General features: G+C 43.0%; 1 protein-coding gene across 4 annotated transcripts in view; it reads right to left on the bottom strand.

Moving 5' to 3' along the window:
- The window catches only part of LOC137766390 (kalirin), a 469,434-nt gene that overhangs the window by 69,923 nt on the left and 378,174 nt on the right, over positions 1-21,337 (bottom strand). For all 4 annotated transcript variants that reach the window (XM_068546591.1, XM_068546590.1, XM_068546593.1 and 1 more), the window contains exons 16-21: positions 16,526-16,645; positions 10,406-10,597; positions 7,243-7,392; positions 4,799-4,913; positions 1,874-1,989; positions 1,249-1,371 (exon numbers count right to left, since the gene is read on the bottom strand). In XM_068546591.1, coding sequence (XP_068402692.1) covers positions 1,249-1,371; positions 1,874-1,989; positions 4,799-4,913; positions 7,243-7,392; positions 10,406-10,597; positions 16,526-16,645 — 816 coding nt within the window. The remainder of the gene's footprint in view (positions 1-1,248; positions 1,372-1,873; positions 1,990-4,798; positions 4,914-7,242; positions 7,393-10,405; positions 10,598-16,525; positions 16,646-21,337) is intronic.

Consider the following 21,337-nt stretch of genomic DNA (forward strand, 5'->3'; position numbering starts at 1 on the left):
TGATCCTAGGAAGTTCTGGGTATCTGCTGTGATCCATTCTACGTGAGTAGGATCACCAGTGGATCTGATACTATTCAGCCTCTTAGTGGTTCGTTGTTGACCCTATTTGGAGAGGGGCAGATAGGCGCAAAGTGGGTAATTCAAACCCATTTTCATTTGGATTTGAAAAGGGTTCTGTGAGTCTGCCACCTCCTGGGCACTGTCTGCTCTAGCTGGTATTGAAATGAATCTCTTATCTGAAATGACAGTTTTTCACATTGGGTGAAAAGGCCCAAGAGCTCACAAGTGTGCAGGGGGAAGGCTCCCCACTATCAAGAGTTCAGAGTGCAGGATTCACAAAGTGGATAACCACTTCTGAAATACCAGCTCAGGAAGGAGGCTAAGGGCCCAATTTTGTTGCAGCAGATTAGAGAGAAATTTGCTGCAGTGTCAGAGGGATCTCTGGATAAGGTAGGCATTAATATGTTCCCCCCGCTGACTCTCACAAAAGCTCCTCTCATCCTGGGAATAGCATCTGCCCTATGTGGAAGTGATGCCAAGGATGGTCCTCCATGGCAGGGAGCCCAGTGTGAGGGACAAGGATGCTACAAAGAGGGAACTGAGACATCAGCTTTCACTCAAAGCCAAGGGTCCTCAGATCAAATCCTGGCTGGGAAAACAGATGAAAGTGAGATTTCCTTCTATTATATTATTTTCATTCTCCACCTCGGTGCGAATGGGGGTGTGGGGGTGTGCGGTACGTGCACCAGTGCATGTTTTGCTCCCCAGAGACCTCAGTCTGGCTCATTTGCAGGGCGAGGCCAGAGGGAAGTAGTCAGCTCCGGAACCTGCTTTGTGAACCCACCCATAGCCGCTGGCCTTTCCCAAAAGGTGGACTTCCCAAGCCATTCAAATTTCAAGAATATGTGGCTGATATTCCCACACGACGTGCATTTCACATGAATACATTCCTTTGCCTTATTTGGTCTGAAAGAATACAGCAGATTCCAGAATCTGGAGCACGAAGATGAGTGCCATTTGGAAGCACAGCGTACAGGCGTTGAGTTCCTGCGTACAGAGGCTCTACCAACAGCTCCATCTCTTTGGATGTTCAGGTCTCAAAGGAGACAATCCTACCTGTGTGTCCCCCCACCTTGCCTCTGCAGTCCAGCATTTCTGTGTACAGAGGCTGTTCTCCCTCCCGCAATGTGAAATTGGCCAGACTGGGGAGCGCTGGGTGGAAGGGGAGGGCTCCGGGATGCTTCCTACCTTGGCAGGCACCCTGAACTCCCCATATTCCTTCAGCAGCTCCTGAGTCTCCTCTGCAGTCTCCCCCGTGGAGGTATGTGTTGAGAGGTAATATTCACCTGTTTCTTGGATCCAGTCTAGCGCCTGTAGGAGGAAACAACCCATTCAGTGCCCCAAAAGCCAGCTGTTAGTAGGAAAACATGCCATGCTCTGATGTGAAGGTTTGTGGTTTGGGACAGCATGATGGACCTAGGAAATGCTGGCACGATTCAATCAGTATGTAGCTTGCAAGTTGATTTTATGAAAGAGCCCTCCCCTGTTAGACCTAGAACAACCCACCAGCAAAGAGAGTGTCTTGTCCATTAGACTGGGGACTCTTCTAGGCCAGGCCCAGTGTCATCTATGAGTTAGAGCAATCTGCCCCCAGCGGCTCCTCCCAACTCCTGGTACCAGGCTCTGAACAGAGTGCCTGGTGAAGGCTGAACGGCTGGTCAGCGCAAGGATGCTTTCTTCTTTTCATCCCCACCTCCCACCTCTACTCTGCCTGCTCCTATGACCTTCTTCAGGACTGTCCCAAGTCTTGGTCATCTAGGCCTCTGTATGGTCCCCAGAACTGAGGCAACGCCAGGGAAAGCTCTGAACATACCTGCTTGGCGCTTCGCTCAAACACCACGTATTGCTGGCACTGGTCTAACCGCCGCTTCTTCAAGGTCCAGAAGTGCAGGACACGATTCTCCCTCTGTAAGAGCTCACTCAGGATGGCTGCAGGGCAGAGAGACAGACGCTGGTCACAGGAAGGTCCTGAGCAAATCTGACCGGCTGCTTCAGCCCTGCTCCCAGGTGCCAGGTAACTGAGACCTTCAAGTCTCCCCATCGGACTGATCCAGCACCAGAAGCAAGGGAGCAAAAGTGTGGTTCAGAGAGGATTTCCCAGAGATCAGGGAGACTGGGGGAGGCCTGTTGATGACGTTCCATCAATGAAGGGGGGAAGAGGATGTCCCCAGGGTGACTTAAAAGTGACTCTGATCCTCTTCACGCCAAAGCTAGTCCTTGATGATAAGAGACCTTGGGAATTATCGGTGCTGAAAATAATAGCTAACACAACTGGCGCCTGGGAGCCTGCGGAGAGTGAACGGACTTGACAGGAACACCAGCCACTCTTGAGGGGTCCTAGGAGAGGGCCAGAGGGGACCGGCGTGAGGACTGGGGTAACGGCATGGATAGCCGTGTCACTTGCCACAAGCTCTGTCCCGTACAAGGGGCTGTGCACTTAGCACTTCAACAGCACAACCTCAATTTTAAAACCTCTGAATTATGGGCCTAGGGAAGCTATGTTGGAATCATGTCATCACGGAATCATGTCTCTAGGCCCAAACTTCCGTGCTGGTTGGGACCGATCATAAGAAAAGCTAAAAGCTGTTCTCACGTCATCTCTAATGAAGGTGAGTGCGAGGATGTGTACAAGGCATGGGGCACCACGGTGGCCATGGGAGCTGTTTGTCCATGTCATGTCCCTCCCTCTCTCTACTTCTGTTGTTCCAGAAGCAGCTGGTTATGTGGATGGATTTCTGAAGTGTCTAATAGTATGTTCTAAGCTTGAAGCAATAAAATTTATTTTGTATTGTTTGCCTCCTGCTTCCTGCTAACTATATTAGATACTAATAAAATACACAATAATGATGCTATGGAAAGTTAACACTTATTCAGTACTCACTATGTGGCAGGTACGTATTTTCACAGTACCTCAGGATGCATGGACCACTATTATCTCCATTTTACAGATGAAGAAACTGAGGCTTAGAGAGGATAGGAAACTCAAGCAGGGTCAGTCAGATAAAGGGGTAGAGCTATTTGACTTAAGAGCCTGGGTCCTTAGCCACCTTGGTCTACCGAGTTACTGGGGCTGTAAAGCACAAGTTATTGTGCTCTATAAAAAAGGCACAGCCCAAACTGCAGTGCTTGTACTTAGAAGTTTTTGTTGATTTTGTGTACTTTTAATGCCCTATGGAAGTTTGGCTCTCTAAGGACAGAATCTGTCTCTCCTCTCTTAGGCTGAGAGCTTTTATGGTCCCTATTATTCACCTCTCCCTATATCTCTGCCCTTATTATGTAGCTTTTTAGTTCCTCCCCAAAGAGACAAAGTGTACTTTCCTCACCCCCGAACTCAGGCTCAGTCACATGACTTTCTTTGGCAAATGGGCTGTTAATAGATAGGACACAAGTAGGGGCTTGAAGTGTGCTTGTGCACTTGAGCTTGCCCCTTAAACCTCTGCCATCACCTCTATAAGAAGTTCTCCTGGGTAACCGCTGCCCCTTCAACCAAAGTCCCAGAATTAATCCACATGGAGCAGACAAGAACCCACCCTGCAGTGAAGGGGCCAAGCCAGCCAGACCTGCAGCCTCAAGCAGAACCGCATCACTGAGCCCAGCCAAGGCAGCTGGTCCCCAAGCCAACACAGTCATTGAATGATAAATGCTTATAGTTGTAGGCCACTGAATTTCAGGGGTTGTTATGCAGCAATAATTGCTCCTGTAACAAAAACTTAAAATAAGTGGCACTGGCTTTGGGTCCAGGCAGCAGGTGGAAGGGAAATGGATATAGGAGAGATTGTAGGTCCCTGCTCAGGTAGAAGCTTCAATTGGGCAAAGACAGTGAGAACCTGTGTTTCCTTTACTCTTTTTGTCTCCTAGTCAGAGTTTTGTTCACTGAGGTCCCTCTGTGGTGGCTGAGAGAATCAATCCAGCTCAGGCGAAAATCCTAATGAGTTTCAGGTTTCATTTGTGCCCCATCTGGTAAACTTTCCCTTGGGCAAACCCTGCCCTGGCGCCCACGAAGGTGCGGCACAACCTGCTCACCCTGGGGGGCTGCCACTCCGGGCACACTGGGGCGGGGGCGGGGCGTGTGCGCTCTCAGCCGGCAGCTGGCCTCACCCAAGCTGCCACCTGCACTTGGACATCAGAACACAGGCTTTGAAGAATCTGCAGGAAGGGGAAGGTGACATAATGCGAGCCACCCACGGGGCCCCTCGGCTGCAAACAGGGTGGCACATCTGGAAAAGGAATGCTGCTTCCCTCTTCTCTGTAGGGATCTTTGATTACTAAGTTTAATTCTTCCCAGTGGCCTCTGATCTTCGCACCTCCTGAGTTTCTTGAGCAGGAGAGAGGCCCTTCCCAGAGGAGGTCAGAGCTTCCCTCTGTCTGCTCTGCAGCTTGTCAAGCCTGTCCCCACTCCTCACTCCAAATCAGTGTCACTTCCCTCCCTAGCTTTGGTCTCTGGGGTTGACTAGCGGCCATGTACTGCACAGTGTAGATACATAGAGATCATCTGTCATTTCAGAAAATTCTACTAGCGTTGTTCTAAACTCTTAAGATAAATGCAAAAGCTCTGGGGAAATTTTATAGTCATTTTTCCATTCCAAATCTTGATGTATGTTGAATCGCCACCACCCACACCATCCCACATCACACTTTTTCTTATCCAAGGAGGAGGACCAGGTCACATGAAGACCAGGTACCCAGGCTCTGGTCCATGCAGCTGAAGTGGCTCGAGGCTGGCAGGGCTTGCACTGACCTTTCACTTGCTGCTCGGGTCCTCGGGTGTGGCTGGCGGCACTGGGCATGCTGACATTGTTCCTGTGGATGTACTTGAGAAAGACCTCAGCATTCCGCCGTGCCAGGGTGCAGGCCTGAGAGAGACAAGGTGTGAAGCCCCACACATAAGTCCCAGTCTGGTAGGGGCACGTGACCTAAGACACTGGAGAAGGGGTGCTGGTGATGAGGCTTCTGGGGCTCTGGGTGAGCAGAGCCCTGGGGAATACTCCAGTTCCAGTGCAGGAGACTCACTCACTCCTTTGTCGAGTAAAGAAAAGCTCCCTGTGCCTCTCCCCTTTCCATCACAGACAAAACCAGAAATCAGCCACCCTTTGACTACTACGTGTTGATTCAGCGTGACCACCTGAGAGTGACTCTCAGGTTGGTTTCCCTCTGCCACCAGAATGCCTCGTATATGACCACTGGTGTAAGCCACTTCAACATTAGCTTAATTTAGACTTGAGAAAGCAAATTTAGTGATCAAACCTATTAACCGTATGTTCCAAATCTAAATGGCAATTACCCACATTTTAGAAACATATTTGTCCATCAAACCCACCCCTGCCTCAATGAGACGAATAAAGATCCTATTGCTGGGAAATATCAGTCATGTAAAGGGGTAAGAGCCATTGTACCACGCCCTTAAGACTCACAAGAGTGGTGGGTAGCAGAGAGGACAGGTCTGTCCCATGCTATTGTACCCAATCCAGGCCCAGCAAGGGCAGGAGTCATGAAGCAAGTCAGGGCTAGAATCTAGGTCTACTGACAGAGTACTTCTAGTTTCTCTCAAGACAAGAGATTTTCTGAATTTCTTTAAAAAGCAGTTATTTTTCCTGATGGTAGAGGTAATACATGCTAGTCCATTAATTTTCAATCCACAGTTTTCAGAATTAAATTATCTCTAGACAAGACTGTTAACTTTTAAACGTCTTTATACTTAGCATCTGATTCTACAAATCATATGGTAAAAAAATTATTTCAAATGTTGCATTCCCAACAATGGCTTCTGGGAGCTGTGGTAAAAGACTGCTAGTGGGTCCTTCCACTCTGAGGCCCATGAATTTAACAGCTGGACAGTGGTCCAAAGCTAAGGAATCCAAAATAGATCAGCTAATGTATGCACATGGAGAGCTCAATCTTCTGTCCATTGGGCTTGTAATTCCCACAACAATAAGGAGTTTTTCAACTATGGTTTTAGGCATATATGGAAAACATCAGAACATTTTCTTTTTTCCTTCTTCAAAAGAAACATTTAATTTTATGAAGACATACCTTTACACTTCTATTTAAAATATCTGGCATGCCCTACATAAATCGTTTTGTTTTAAACTTCGTTTTGTCATAGGGAAGAGTTTTAAAATCATCTTAAGCCCTGTATGGAAGAATTTCTATTTAATCTTATTAGTAAGAGCTGATTACTAAGAGTTCGGATCAAATGTGGGTACAGATACCAGATAGATGGGAGAAGGGCAGGGAGAGGTCATCTTTAAAAAAGAATAAAAATAAAACTTAAAGAGGTGGTCAAGTAGAGAAAATCCCTAATAAAAGAAAGGCAGTTAATTACAGAACTGTAGAAAATCAGTGGCAACATGTCAGGGTATAAAAATTCTCTTTTGTGCTTTCAGAAACCTGAAAGGAAGCAGAACATGAAAGCAGGGAATTTGAGAGAAAAATGGAGCCTTTAGATAAGTTTTAACACTGAAGGCTCTGTCAGAGAGAAGATCAAAGGCAGGAGGAAAGAGGCTTAGGAGAACTTCCCACACCAGCTGAAAGCTGTTCAGAGCAGGACTGTGCTTCCTCTCTGGGAAGCTAAGGCTCTTTTAAAACCAAAACAAACAAAATAAGGTATCTCTCTCTTCATACAGCACAATAAACAGTGTTACATTCATTGGTAATTGGTAATCGTTAGACGGATAAATAAATAAGATGTCTAAATGTATTTCTTTAACTCTTGCCCTAAATTTTGCATCATCCATTTATAAAAGATGTATTTTAATAGTTTTCTATCTAGGCTTATATATTTCAATTAAAATATTTTTATAGATAAAACATAACAAAATGAAAGTAGGTGTTTTTCTCAGTTAACATCAATGGGATATCAGGATATTTGTACATGGCACCAGTAGAAATGAAGCATCCTAATTGCCTAATTATACAAAAAAGTGCTGAGAGAAATAAAGAATGTTTGAAGTGTAACCTTTCAACTTTTCAAATTAACTAGCCAATATCCCCTCTACAAATGCCCCCTTTAGATAAGAAGCTAGAAAACAGAGGGGTATAGGAAGCCCACATGAAGCAGTGAGAGAGAGAGAGACAGAGAGACAGAGACAGAAAGGAGGAGGAGGTGGAGGCGATGGGAAGAGTGAGACAGCAGGTCAAAAACAAGGCTAAAGTCCCAGACCTTGGATGACAATGTGCTCTGACCTTAAGAAAGGCCTCCTTTTGTTCCAAATGTTTACTGATGAGTGGAATGACGTGGTCGATCTCTGCTGCTGGCCCCAATTTATCTCGTCCACCACACCAGTCCTCATCTCTCCGGTATTCTTGCTCTAAGCTCTCCAGGACACTACAGACCTAATGAATCATGGAGGAAAAACTTAGTAAATTCATCATTTAAAGGTCCTATCTTATGAGGACCTTTAGCTAAGAGACCCCTACAGAAGTGACATTTTTCATTCAAAATCTAATTTGTAGACTTAGGTGCACAGTGCCCCTGAGACATCTAAGAGAAGTCCAGGAGGCAGTGAGAATCCAGCGTCTGGAGCTTGGGAGACAGATGACTACCGAGATATGGATTTTGGAATTATCTTCTGATGGTTGAAGGCTGAAGCTATAGGGGTTGATGACATCACCTAGGGATAGTATGCAGAGCAAGAACGGAAGAGAAACTAGTAATTTGGGGGGTTTCAAAGTGTTTTTATATATTATATTGCTATAACCTTATGATACATCTATGAATTAGGTAGCACAGGAGAAAGAGGTTTGAAGAAGATAACTGGGTTGCCCAACTATCTGTCCTTGCCCTACAGGAAGTAGCCTCAAGTAGAGGTAAAGGAGGAAGTTGCCTATGTTGTGTGACTTATGGGCCATAAATGAATGTTACCTTTTCCCTCCCTGGGGAAAAATATTCCAGCAAAAGTGTTTCAAGGTACTACTATAAGGCAATGACATCTCCAGGCCAGCTATTATAAAATGCACATTTCCTTCAGAGGGATAACAAATTTGGGTTGACCTAAAAGATAGTTAAGATGGTTTTTCAGTTCTAAAAATGCTGAGAGGCCATGCTCTAAGTGACCTTATAGAGGAACTCAAAAGACCAAAAGCATTTCAAATGGGGCTTAGAGGGAAAGTTAGGTTGAGCGCATCAGTAGGAGACCCAGGGCAGCCTAGTGTCAGGGCTTAAGGATGCAGAAAATAGAAACTCATTCCTATACTTTCCTTCAATAGTCTGTGGCAGCAGGGGAGAGCAGCTCTAACTACCCTTGGCCTCCTCTGTCTGAGAAAGGCATCTCTTTTGGTGAAGGACATGGCATTGGATAAGATGCCTTTTGAGTTATGAACTGAGCTGAAAAATAAGCTGAAAGATGTCCCGGGCAGAACACCCCCATAGCCAACATGCTTCCCATGTCATGAGGAGGCCTATCCCTGAACTCCAGCTGGTTTCTTTAGCACCACACACCTCTCTTGTTGCAAGGCCTGAAAACATGCAGGAGGCTCACATCTTGAGAGAAAACAGATTATACACACACAAAAACTTTAAGAAAACAAGTACTTGACACCTGTCCCATGACAGTATTGGACTTAAAACCAATCAATTTGGGAGCTAGAGGAAATGGAAAGATTATCCAGCATAAGTCCTTTAATTTAATAGGTGAAGAAACAGAAATCTAGAGAGATAGAGTGACCTTTGGTAAGGTCAGTTCAGGGTCAAACTTCCTGACTCAATCTAGTGCTTTGTCCCCTTCAGAATCTTGAACCATCTCAAATTAAAATCTGTATATGATATTAGACAGGGGTTAAGCCTCATTTTTTTCATATGGATATTCAGTTGTCTAGCACCATTTGTTAAAAAGACTTTACTTATTGAATTGCTTTCTCAAAAATCAACTGACTGTATATATGTGGGTCTACTTCTGGAACCTCTACTCTGTTCAACTGTGTCTATTCTTACACCAATGCCATCCTGTCTTGACCACTGCAGCTTTAGGGTAAGTCTTAAAATCAGGTAGTGTAACTCCTTCAACTTTGTTCTTCCTTTTCAAGACTGTTTTGGCTATTTTAGTCTCTTTGCATTTCCGTGTAAATCTTAGAATCAGCCTATCGATTTCTATTAAAAAAAAAAAAAAGCTTGCTGGGGTGTGATTGGAATGTGCTGAATTTACAGATCAACTGGAGAAGCTCTTTATCTCGTTAGTTTGCTGCTCCCACTTCCGAGGCCATCAAAGGCATCATCTCTCTGAAACACTGAAAGGAGGACTGAGAGAAGGTTTGAAGATAAATACTGGCTGCAGGGTCCTCTGACAGGCATGTTACGTTTGCTCTGAGATAGACTTTCCCATGGTCCCTGTAAGTCACCCAGAGGAGAATGTTTCTATATTTCTACCAGGGAGTGATTTGAATGAGGAAATTATTTTATACTGAATAAAATTACTCCTGTCTTAAACCTCTGTTTCATGGAAAGAGTCCCCTAACAGCACCCAAATCATTTAAAAATCCTCTTATCCCTTGCACATATTGCTGTACAGATGTACTAGTAATGGGTTTGCATTTTTACGGCCCTGCTGTAGGTATCTCCTACCTTTTCTCCCACAGCTGCACCATCCTAGCAGTTAGGCTCACAGTTCTCCAATGACAGAAAGCTGTGTTTCCTTATGAGACTGGGAACCCCATAAATGAAAGAGCTGTATGTTTTTCAAGCAGTGCATAGTGCCTGATTGTGGTAAATTAGACTGTGTTCAGCAAATTGTCACTCTCCTCTCCCAACCTTCACAGGAGGCATATACTGCCATGCATGTGACACAAGCAGACTTGAAATGCACTTGCACAGTAGATTTTGGGTTCTTGCACTCCTGCTTTTCACCAGACATATGCCTCAGGTAGCTGCTGGTCAAGAAGGAGGAGAAATATAGGAACAGATTCAGACCCAACCTGCAGCTTGGAGCCTAGTTCTACCAAGCTCAGCCAAGATCATCTGAACACCGGATACTTAAGCAAAAAATATGTGCTTATTGTTTTATACTGCGGGGTTGTGGGGTGATCTGTTACACAGCATTATTGTGGCAAGAGCTAACTGGTACACCACTCAAACTTGGCACTCAGCCTACACCTACCCAGTTTCTACTTCAACACCGAAATCCTGTGAGGTTGAGAAATCTGTAAGAAACAAATCACACAGTCCACTCCTCTAATGGAAAGGATCATAAGGAAGCAAACCGTGGTGTTTCCACAAATCATTCTTCTACTCTCAAAGGCTAGTACTGAGAGGAGTGGCTTCTTGCTGAGGTAGATCCTGCAGATTTGCAGTGTGAGGCAGGAAACAGTCCTCCGTCAGTCTCAGCCCCACACATTCCACAGCCCTTTCCCTCACCTGCTCGGAAGTTTTGTAAAAGGCCACTGAGGCGTTGACCAGTTTCAGCCGGTCTTCCATCTTCAGCATAAGCTGCTGCCAGTGGAGGGCCACCTTCTCAGCACATTCCCGGATGGCGTCCGCGTCGTAGTGGCCAGCCTGGAGCAGCGCCTCAGCTTTCTGCTGTACCTGCAGGGCACTCTGGTGTGTCTTCTGCAAGGAAGTGGCATGAAAGAGGGACTGGGCACAAGGGGAGGAGAGAGAGGTCCGTGGGAACGACCCAGGCGTGGTATGGGAGGGGGTGGAGTGAGGCGTGAGTGGAAAGATGCAGAAAAGTTAAAGAGCTTTAAATGACTGATTCAAACATGTTGTCATCATTGTTTTTTAAGCACATTTTTAAAAAGAATATCAAACAATTTCATTAACTAATCGTTCAGGTCCCTAACTCCTACCCCCACTCCTTTCTCTTTACTTGCATCACTCTGCATTTTAAAGACATTTCAGTTTCTGTGCTAGAGAAACGCAGTTGTGTATAAATCTGCTTCCTGATTGATTCATACATTAGTTAAATTTCCTTTTCAAATCTAATCATAAAATTATTCATCATGCATTTTCAAAGGAGGTTACTGCTGTAGTCCCATTCTGCAGATCAAATAAACATAGCCCATAAAAAATATCCCCATGTAACACAAATCTCAACCAACAATGCAATCATTTTAAACATGAATGATCAGTTTTAAAAAGGTTCCAGTAGAAGGAAGACATTTGGCAGGTTAATAAAGTAGAAGAGTAGCATCTCACACCATCTCTTAGTTACCAAGGGAAAAGAGCAGCACGGTAGATAATTCAGCTTAACACATCATCCCACATTACTACCTTATTTATGTTTGCCTTTAGGATAATCTATATTGTAGAAGGTTTGTTTCTTATTCAGGGTAAGTGTCATTCTCTGAGTTCACTTGAACTGTAGGGGGTGGGGAGAACAGGTTGGAGAACTGGGTGGCAGGGAGAGAGCCAAATGGGATTACAATTTATTAAAATAAAGGACTGATGTGGATGGGCCATACGACTTCAAAGAGCTAATATTATCCCAACTTCAGCTGCTGGAATCATTTCAACCCAATGGCATAGGACTAATTTGGCCTTTGCACTTTCAAAGTAGAGCTTAGCTGGCAGTGGAAAAGAGCAGCTAGAAGCCCAGCACCTCACTCCAGAATGATTTCTGCCCTTCTTGGGCTGCAGTGTTGGGACAGCTCCCCAGAGCGAATCCATGAGCACTCCTGTGTGTGAGTACAACCTCCCCCTCGTCTCACCTCTGCCTCCCCCTTCACGGTCATTCCAGATGGCAGCCTGTCTACAGAGTCTATCAACCACCTCCTGGTTGCCCTCCCCCCCGGCCTGAATCTGTCCTCAGTGTTAGCTATGTAAGCACGACCTCCTCCAGCAGCCTAGACTCCTTTATTCCCCCGCTTTGCCACTGAGTCGGCCTTCAGTCCTGATGACCACATTAGCATCTGGGTTCCTAATTGCTGGATGAAGCTAGAAAAATAAACTAATGAGTAGAAATGATCCACTAAAAATCCTTGGTTTCTTTCTCTGCTTTACTTATTGGTACCATTTTCTTTTCCTGCCTCCTAAATGTAGAGGTACCCCAAGGTCCATTCTTGGTTTTGGTTCACGTCTATAGAGTTCTCATCCTTTCCCTTGGCTTCTATCATTTCCTCTTTGTAAATGACTCTCCAATCTATATTTCTCGCCTGATATCTGAGTCTCATCTTTAATGGTCTTGGGATGTGAGGGTGAGCTGCCTGTCACACCTCTCACCTAGGTCAGTAGCACTGATTCGGATGATCTAGCTGCCTGTCCCATGTTAGTCACTTACAAAGATGCATTCTCAGTAGAAGTGAAATATCTTCCCAGAGAGAAGAGGAACCCTTGCCAAGGAATGAGAATGGCTTTCCTGCCCAATCAGAGCCTCCTCCTTCCTCCCAGATGTCTGCTCAAGTTCCACACCTAAACCTAAACTCCTCCTCCCTCTGAAACAGTCTTCCCACGGCAGTCCAGCATCCTGTGGACGGTGCCCTCCCCACTGCCATCTAGGGTCACAGTCTTGTCATCATCCTTGCCTGCGGCTCCTCAGCCTGAGTCCCAGTCCAGCTCTCACCACTTCATACCCAGGCCTCGGTGGTGGTCACCTAACTAGCCTTTTCCTGCCTTCCATTTCTAACCCATCGAACCCGCCCCTTACATTTCTGACAGAGTCTCTGTAACAGGAAGTACTTCAGTTAAGAGAATTCTAACATCCTTTCCAGTGCTAAAACCCTAATTTTATGCTCTAAACATCACTTCCATCTCTCAATTCAAATGCCTGCAATGGTTCACCCACTGCTATGAAATCAAGTCCAAACTTTAGAGGATGTTATTAAAAGCCCCTCACACTGTGGTCCCAAGTACTTCATTATCATGTACTACTTCCTTACAAAGACCATATGAAAACAAACTTGCCTTTGCCATCTTCATTCTCCCTGCCTTTAAGGAACACCTCTTAGACTCTCCTCATCTATGATCCAGTCTCCCTTGGAGACTCAGTTCAGATCCAACCTCCTTCAAAGAGGCCTTTTTGGACAGCCTGAGACTTACTAAAAACTACCCTCTTCTGAATACCTATATCACTCATCTAACGCTTGGCTGATTTTCCTTACTTAAGACAGTGAAACTCTCAAGGCAAGGACTGTTTTAAAAAAATCCCTTTAATAGCTGTCATTTAACCAGGTATATATTTTGTGCTAGGAACTCTACTTATGCATTTTTTCCCTAGTTCTCATAACACTACTCCAAGGTGGATATTATTATTCCCACTTCACAGATTAAGAAACTGAGACTCATGCTGGTTAAGGGACTTGCCCAAAAATGTACATCCAAGGAAGTGATGAAACCAGATTCAGGTTTGACCTATTCCCAAATCTATGTCCTTTCCACCATATCACACCATATCATTTCATCTCTAGCAATTAGAACAGTATCTACAGTTTCTCATTCAGAGGAAGGGTTCACCAAGTGAACATTAGTGATTCTGATAACTATTTGGCTTCTCCTCAAAATATGAAACCAGCATATAATTGTCATCATAAATTTGTTATTATATATTTTCTCTGAGAATGGAGGAGACAGAGGAGTAACTTTTGTTTTCCTATAATTTATGCTGTGTAACAAATCCTCTTCCTTATTCTGAAACTCATTATTATCTAATAGTCCTGGGAGCCCCTTCTTCCCTTTAATTACCTAAATGATAAACTCTTATGCATATGACATAATCTCTGCTTTGCTAAAGCTTGAGTCATTATTTTGTATTTATTTCTACTATTAGCTAATCCTATTGAGTGCTGTATCTTTGAGACATGGATTATCAAGGATGTTCATATTTAGTAGAAGGACATGGAAGAAAACTGAACCAAATCAACTGAATTTATTATCCAGTTTTAACTACTGTTTCTGTCATAATGCTTATGCTTAAAATGCATAAGAGGATTTCAAATAAAAATGGATTTTAAAATCAAGTGTGTCTCTATGATGTTCACAGTTCTTGAAGACACATCAGCCACAACATTTGGATACTAACAAACAATAACCTGGGTTTGTTGATAAAGTTATGCCTCTGGAGAGCTGTGTACTGCTCTGCACTGTGAATGGCTCTGGGGGAGTTTTTCTGTAACCAAGGCTACCTCAGGTAAACATTCTGACCTTCTTTAAGGAGACCAAAACCTTCAGACTGATGAGGCCACCAAAGCTAGGGTGAGCAAACATCTTGGTTTGCCCATGAGAGTTCTAGTACATGCTGCTTTTCCTGGCTTAGTTATTAATAATTCCCTCCTTCACTTCTAAAAGTGTCTCAGTTCTAACAATAACTTATATGATCATCTTACCTATAGCCATTTTATCTTCCCTTCTGGAGCCCAGGGTTCTTAGGGCCCAAGAAGTCAAATTATGTTCCCTGTCAGTGATCACTGTAAAGGCCTCCAGTAACAGTATCAAAATGGGTTAAATCAAACCAGACTAGTTAGATCTCCTATCAAATTGCTTAAATCCCCTGGCGTATGTTCCCCCAATGCAGAGCCTGGTCTAAACTGACACATTTAGAGAGAAGCACAAGGCCACCTGGAGAAGGAACGTATGTTGAAATTCTGGCCCTGTTCTCGTCATTATCCTAGCCAAGCTGCAGACCCTGCCTACCTTCCATTCCCAAGATCTATGAGGAATCCTATCTATTCTGCCATGTCCTCTTGAGTCCACAGACATAAACTCGACAGGGGTCTATATCTCAACATCTATTCTAAGAATATTTGATCAAGTTGCATCCATGAAATTAAAGAGATATAGGTGCTTAGTGAGCCTCTATTCTGTTAAGGATGCAACAGCATCTAATACAAATTCATACATACTGCATATGCAAGTCAGGTGGAATTTGGTTATTTCAATAGCATTGCTAATGCATTTACCCACTATTTTCTACTAGCTCATTGAGATACTCAAGGGTGTCATAACGCTTGGTTTTTGTGGATTTTTTTTTTTATAATGCTTGGTTTTACTTGCCCAACATTTGATTAAGGGACTGAAAATTTAATTACCTGATGGGGCAGGTAAACCTCCACATTCAAGATAAACAAGGAGGAGGTATCGCCAAAGGCTGTCCTCTCTCCGCCTAGCATCCCTCACAGCTTCATGCCAAGCCTTGAATGTGACCGCCCAACCTTCGTTCTCTTCACTGCTGCCTCTCGATGGGGTTTTGACCACTGTGTGCCTAATTCTTGATTATAATCCCAATCTTGGTTTTTCCTTTACAATGAATAGATTCCGGCGCTCTAATATTTGGGCATGCCAGTAAAATGCAACAGAGCTGCTGATGATAAAACTTCTTTCCTCTGGTTAGTTCTTCCTTAGAAAATAATTTGTCCATATTGTGTGTGTAATACACAGTTTATTTTTAAATCTCAAATCTCAGACAGGACTCTGGTACGAGCAAGGGTTCCTAAGAAGTTATCAGACATCTTAGAGAAATATATCATTCGTATCAATGCTATGTTTTCACATACAAGATAGCTTTTGGAAAATTAAATGGTTGAAATCAATCAATACTAGTTTAAAAATAGCTAGCAATCAGTTGGCTCACTGTATTAAAGATATACTTATTGGCATGGACAGTTAAAATTTTATCTTGTTGTGTTTTTTTAGTAGAAGATAATCACCTTTGCATTTCTTACACACTCAGAAGTGGGTTAAGTTTTATACTGAACCACAAGTAATGGACGTCTTTGAGGTTTTCACTCATCTCTTTTCCCATTGGTACTTATTTTATTTTTAACATAGTTTCCATGTCCCATTTCCTACTCTTTCCCCTACACCACTCTAGAACAATCAGTTCAAGTCTCTTTGGGAAGGAAATGTTCTAGTAGAAAGGATAATTAAAGATATTATTTAAAGCAAGACAAAATTTATATTAGACTATCGTAAGTAGAGTTTTATTTTAAAATAGCCTTTAAAACAAGTCTTGGTGAATTTCTGGTTTCAGTTTATTCTTTAAATACGACTTCCACCAGCATTATTGACCAACTATTTTCAGTGAATCAAACTATCTAGTGCAGTCTGCTCCCGTGCTCACTACTCTTGTTAAAAGGCAGATCTGACAATGGAATCTAAATGCTACATGTAAACCACATGTTTAAAAATGGAATCCTAGTTTACTAATGACTTCTGCAGTTGTTTATCCTCAATTCTGAGTGAGCTTCAACTAGAGGTGACTTCTAACCTTTTAGCTTTACATTTCTCACATGGTGCATAGTCCATAATGTATAAAAAACTCAGTGGACCAGGGGCCTTGAAAGTTAAAGGTACCAATAAGTAAGAAAGATCCACATTTGGAGTGTGAATACTTGTCTTCTAAGACCAGGCTTCCTTGGGGTGATGAAGCCCTGCATTTGTTTCTCCATCAACTCCTGGGTCATAGGGAGGCTACCTGGCCCATTTCACTAGAAAGAGTAATGGCTTCACCACATAAAGGAACACCCACATCTTGAGGAATCATCCTGCCTAAGGTGCAGAGCAGGGAGGGGAAGGGAGGACAGTGCAGCCAGATTTGGGTGTTACCTCGATGGCCAGTTGGAACTGCTCGTGTTCCCGCTGCAGCTGCTCTGCTTCCGACAAAGAGCTGGCGTTGACCAGGCTGGCGTTGAGCATCGACTCCCCATTGCGGATCCATCCCAGGACCTAGGGAGTCGGGACGAGAGCACAGGTGAATGGCCTTTCTGTGACAGGCCCTTCAGTCAGAGAGCTTGCTATCTCCTACCCACAGTTGAAGACAGGACAGGAAGAGTCTGGATAATTAAAATCTCCTTAAATTTGCCTCGTACCTTGTGCCATAAGGTACTTATTTTAAGTACCGACCTCATTCCCAGCTTCATCTTTTCTTTCCTACCCTTATCACTCGTCAATCCCAGGCTCCTCAGCCGCTTAATTTAAACATCACCTCATCTGATTGCATTGTATGTATGTTTCCGAAGTTCCATCTGGAACATAGTACGGTATAAATAAATAAATTCCATCTGTTGGTATCCCTTTCATTTTTTTAAGGCCCAATTCAAATGTCAGTAACTGCTTGAAATCTTCTATACCTAACCACTCCCATTAGAAACAATCTCTTCGTCATCTAGTGAAACCCAGCTCATTTTGCATGTACCACCTTTGTGGCACTCACCAAAGCCTGCCTTATTCAGTCATTTCGACCTATGTTTCATGTCCTCCCCTTACAACGTAAACTTCCAGAAGACTAGAGTAATACATGAGTCATCTTTTAATCTCACCCAATGCCTAGCACAGTACCTTTCGTACGACGGGTATGCAGTGACGTTTTTGAAAGAGTGAAAATACCCAAGTCACACCTGAGCAGTGTGTCCAACCTCCTATACCTTGGCAAAATAGCCAAGAATAGACAGTTTTGAGCTTTGATTGGTTAAACAATCCAAAGGGAGGAGAAATAAAACAAGCAAAATAGCATGAATCATCCATACACTGGATCATTAGAAAAAGGGGGAATACGTTATAATTGATTTAAATTATTTAGAGGCAGTGGCTAGGCTGAGTAAAATTTCTAGGTGACCTTAATTAGTACTGGGGGAAAGAAAACTCAGCTAGGGAACATTAGAATAGAAGGAGAAATAGCTGACACTGTCTAGACAGTCCCAGCTGAAATAGAGATGTGGCAATAATCCAGCTAATAGAGTCAAGTGCAAATAATCAAACTAGAAGTAACAGGCCTTGAAAATCTACCTTGTGTTTGGTCATCAGAAAATTGCCCAATATTTGCTTTATTAAGAAGCCTGAGAGTTTGCTTGGAGAGGAAATAAAAATTCTTCTGAAATTTTAAGATCAGTAAATACCATCCATCTGTTCCCTCAAGGCAAAGCAGAAGACGCCACAATCTGTTTCAGATTTTTTTTCTTCTCTCAACTTCTTCATGTTAAACAATTAGAAAAATACTAAGCCTGGTCTCCTAGTCCATAACCCTCACAGGCATTTCTCAAATGTCCTCCTTAGGCAGAAAATGACTGATACCATATTGTGCATGGATAACATTGGGACATAAATCCCACTGAAGCTGGGCTATTTGGATTGAGATGTTAATTCATGGGCAGTCTGGCAGATTGTGGATGAGATGCCAATCTGTAAAGCAATTAGTTGCAGGAAATAACTGCTCAGAGCGTATGTGTGAAATCTCTGATGCCACTGGTGTGCTGTAGCTGGCTGACTATAGAGGTGCTAATGATTTCTAAAAGCTGGCTCTAAGTTCGGGTACATGCATACTTGGATTGCATGCCCAAATGCTTCACCTCTTTGCAAAACAGAGCTCACAGTTTATATTTTTGAACTATGTAAGTCCTTCTGCAGTGATTCATCACATCTTGCTTGGTTCAAGATTCACTTGAGGGTGTCAGAGAAACACTTTCTCAATGTGCATCACAAATCAATGCTTGAGGGGCAATTTGACTCCCTCTGGGCCTCCTGAGTCTTGCGGGAATATTTTCCTCTCTAGTTTCAGTCAACTGAAAACATCAGTTATAGCTATGGTTGTGAGGTCACCATTTACCAGGTTTTCCATTTAGAAATATTATAGGTTTTAGTCTCTACATCTTTCGTTAAATGATGCCATATCCTTGGTATCCTTGTTCATTTTTATTTCCCAAATGTTGTTTATAAAGGCATTCTAGGACTTCATCATGGGAGGTTTGATTTTAGGAAGATAAAAATGCACTGTAGTTTAATCAATGGCTTGGGTTCAGGGGTGGGACTGATGCCAATGATTAAAGTACCAAGTATTTTTTTTTTTTTAAACATCTTTATTGAAGTGTAATTGCCTTACAATGGTGTGTTAGCTTCTGCTTTATAACAAAGTGAATCAGTTTTACACATACAATATGTTCCCATATCTCTTCCCTCTTGCATCTCCCTCCCTCCCACCCTCCCCATCCCACCCCTCTAGGTGGTCACAAAGCACCGAGCTGATCTCCCTGTGCTATGTGGCTGCTTCCCACTAGCTATCTATTTTACATTTAGTACCAAGTATTTTTATCTTCCTAAAATCAAACCTCCCATGTGGAAGTCCCGGACTCAGTCCTAGAAGCAGAACTGGGAACGTGTAGAAAGAGCATAAAATCTGAAGTCAGAATACCTGGCTTTGTTACCGCCTGGTAAAACCACTTAACTCTTCTGAGCCTCAGCTTTTTCATCTGTAAAGATAGGATAATGGTACCTTCCCTTCCTATATCAGGGTTGATGTAGCCTACGGTAAAATGCAAAGCCTGATGATGGTGGTGCTAGCGATTTTTAGTTTTGAGGCAAAACTAGCTAATGCTATGATTCTTCATTTACACCTCTCACAATGAGAAGAGAAAAAGTTTAGAAATATTAACTTTTATTCTAGTATTTGTAGAGCTTATTGACATATTCTGATGTGATGTAAATACCTTAGCTGTTTTATTATCATCAGTCTTTGTGCTCTGATCAATGTTAACTCTTGGTGGTATAATTTTCTATTACTGTCATCCTTTATCTTTCTGGTTCATAAAATTGGTTATTTATTCTTCTGTGATCATCCAAATGAGAGAAAGGTAGTAGAAGAAATTTTGTAACAAACATGAGAAAATGTTGGTCCTACTCATCTTGAGCTGCGTGACTTTGGAAACATCACTTAATCTCTCTGAGGCTCAGTTTTCTTACCTGTAAAATGGTAAATCACAGGGTATAGATGAAATGAAATAATTAATGTAAAAGTATTTTACAAACCATATAATGTAATCCTTAACATGAACGTTTTATATTGACCATTCATCTTAGACAACAGTTTACTGATAAGTTAGATGGTCTTTGAAGGTCATTTTGAGCCATAATATCCCATACTTCTTTCAAAATTCAGAGACTGCCCCTATAACCATAGGATACCAGAGGAACTTAGCTCTGCAGAAATGAGGGATGGGAAGAGTATTGCTGCTTGGGGACTTGGGAGCTAGGCCACCAATTCAGCTCAGTCAGGGGTGAGTGGGGAACTGAAGATGGAGATCTATTGGTTCCTCAGGCCAAGGAAGCTCACATAACTCCGACTTAGGAGAAGCATGGATGTGGTTAACTGGATGTGAATGTCCAAAATGATGACGCCACCTAAGCTGGGCAAGCTGGACACTGTAGCCACGTAGGCTGGGGACGCTGCTTGGCCATGCCTGTGTTCTCTAGGCCACACTGACAGGAAAGCTATGAAGCTGCACTGAAGGACACTGAGTCTAACTCCTGCTACTGCAGATGACTTATCACAAGGCACAGTGATTTCTGAAACTCCAGCCACAGGAAAATCATCAGCCCCTCAGGTGGTAACTGGGAGCCTGTCAAATTTCTAGTGTTTCTTAGTTCTAAAAATTCACAATTTATGAGATTATATGTGTTCATCCCTCATGGTTTTATAGATTATGACTGTGTGTCTTCCTAATTATCTCCACTTTGAAACAAATGGATAGTACTTGTACCTATGGCTGCCTCTCTTTCGGATCTACTCCAACTCCTTTCTAACTTTTATGTACAGTGAACAGAATGAAACAATATTCTATACAGGAATATGAGGAGAGGATATTTTCTCCTTTGATTTAAATTTCCATCTTGATCATGTGCAAATTTTGGCCAGTGTTTGGTCTACAGGGGTAATTTAAGTCAATGTCTTTAGTAGACAAATGATAGGTACAATTTCTTTCCCCAAAGCTTAGAGCTCCAACATCTTACAAATCCATTTTGGCCTATTTTCTGCTAAATGCATTGCTCTGCAGGAAACATGGAAATTCACTTAGTTTTATGCCCATTAAATAGGTTTTTCAAATCTTCCTGACTTATCTAATAAATGTGAGGCTATCCTTACCAGAGTAGCAATTTTCCTGGAAAGCAATCAGAGCATTCTGTGGGGTCTGGAGAATAATCTGAACTATTTTTCTAGAAGAAAGGGGGCATCTGGGTGGTCTATGGCCCTGGACCATAGGAATCAGGGGAATGGTTTCCCTTCAAGATTCAGCATTTCTCTGGAGATGTTGGGGCCATTTATCTTAGATACAAAGTCCTATGCAATCCCTCAGAAAGCAAGTCAGTTGCATTAATCAGTTTCATTTGTTCTAAATACTTGAAAATAATTTTCAGTCAATGTCCGTGACATTACCTCTCCTCAGAGCTTCAGTTTAATATAATTGTGGTACAACTGCACATAAGGTTATACAGGCCAAATCTAAACCTTTAATCTCTGAGCTCTAACAACAGAGCTGTATCATAACACATTGTGGCCCTCTCCCTTTCTCTCTCCATTAATGGCACTTCAATTAAGGTGTCTCTTTCCTTCTTTTCTTTTCCTTCCTTCCTTCCTTCCTTCCCTCCCTC

This window comes from Eschrichtius robustus, chromosome 6 (genome assembly GCF_028021215.1).
Source record: "Eschrichtius robustus isolate mEscRob2 chromosome 6, mEscRob2.pri, whole genome shotgun sequence".
Classification (NCBI taxonomy): domain Eukaryota; kingdom Metazoa; phylum Chordata; class Mammalia; order Artiodactyla; family Eschrichtiidae; genus Eschrichtius; species Eschrichtius robustus.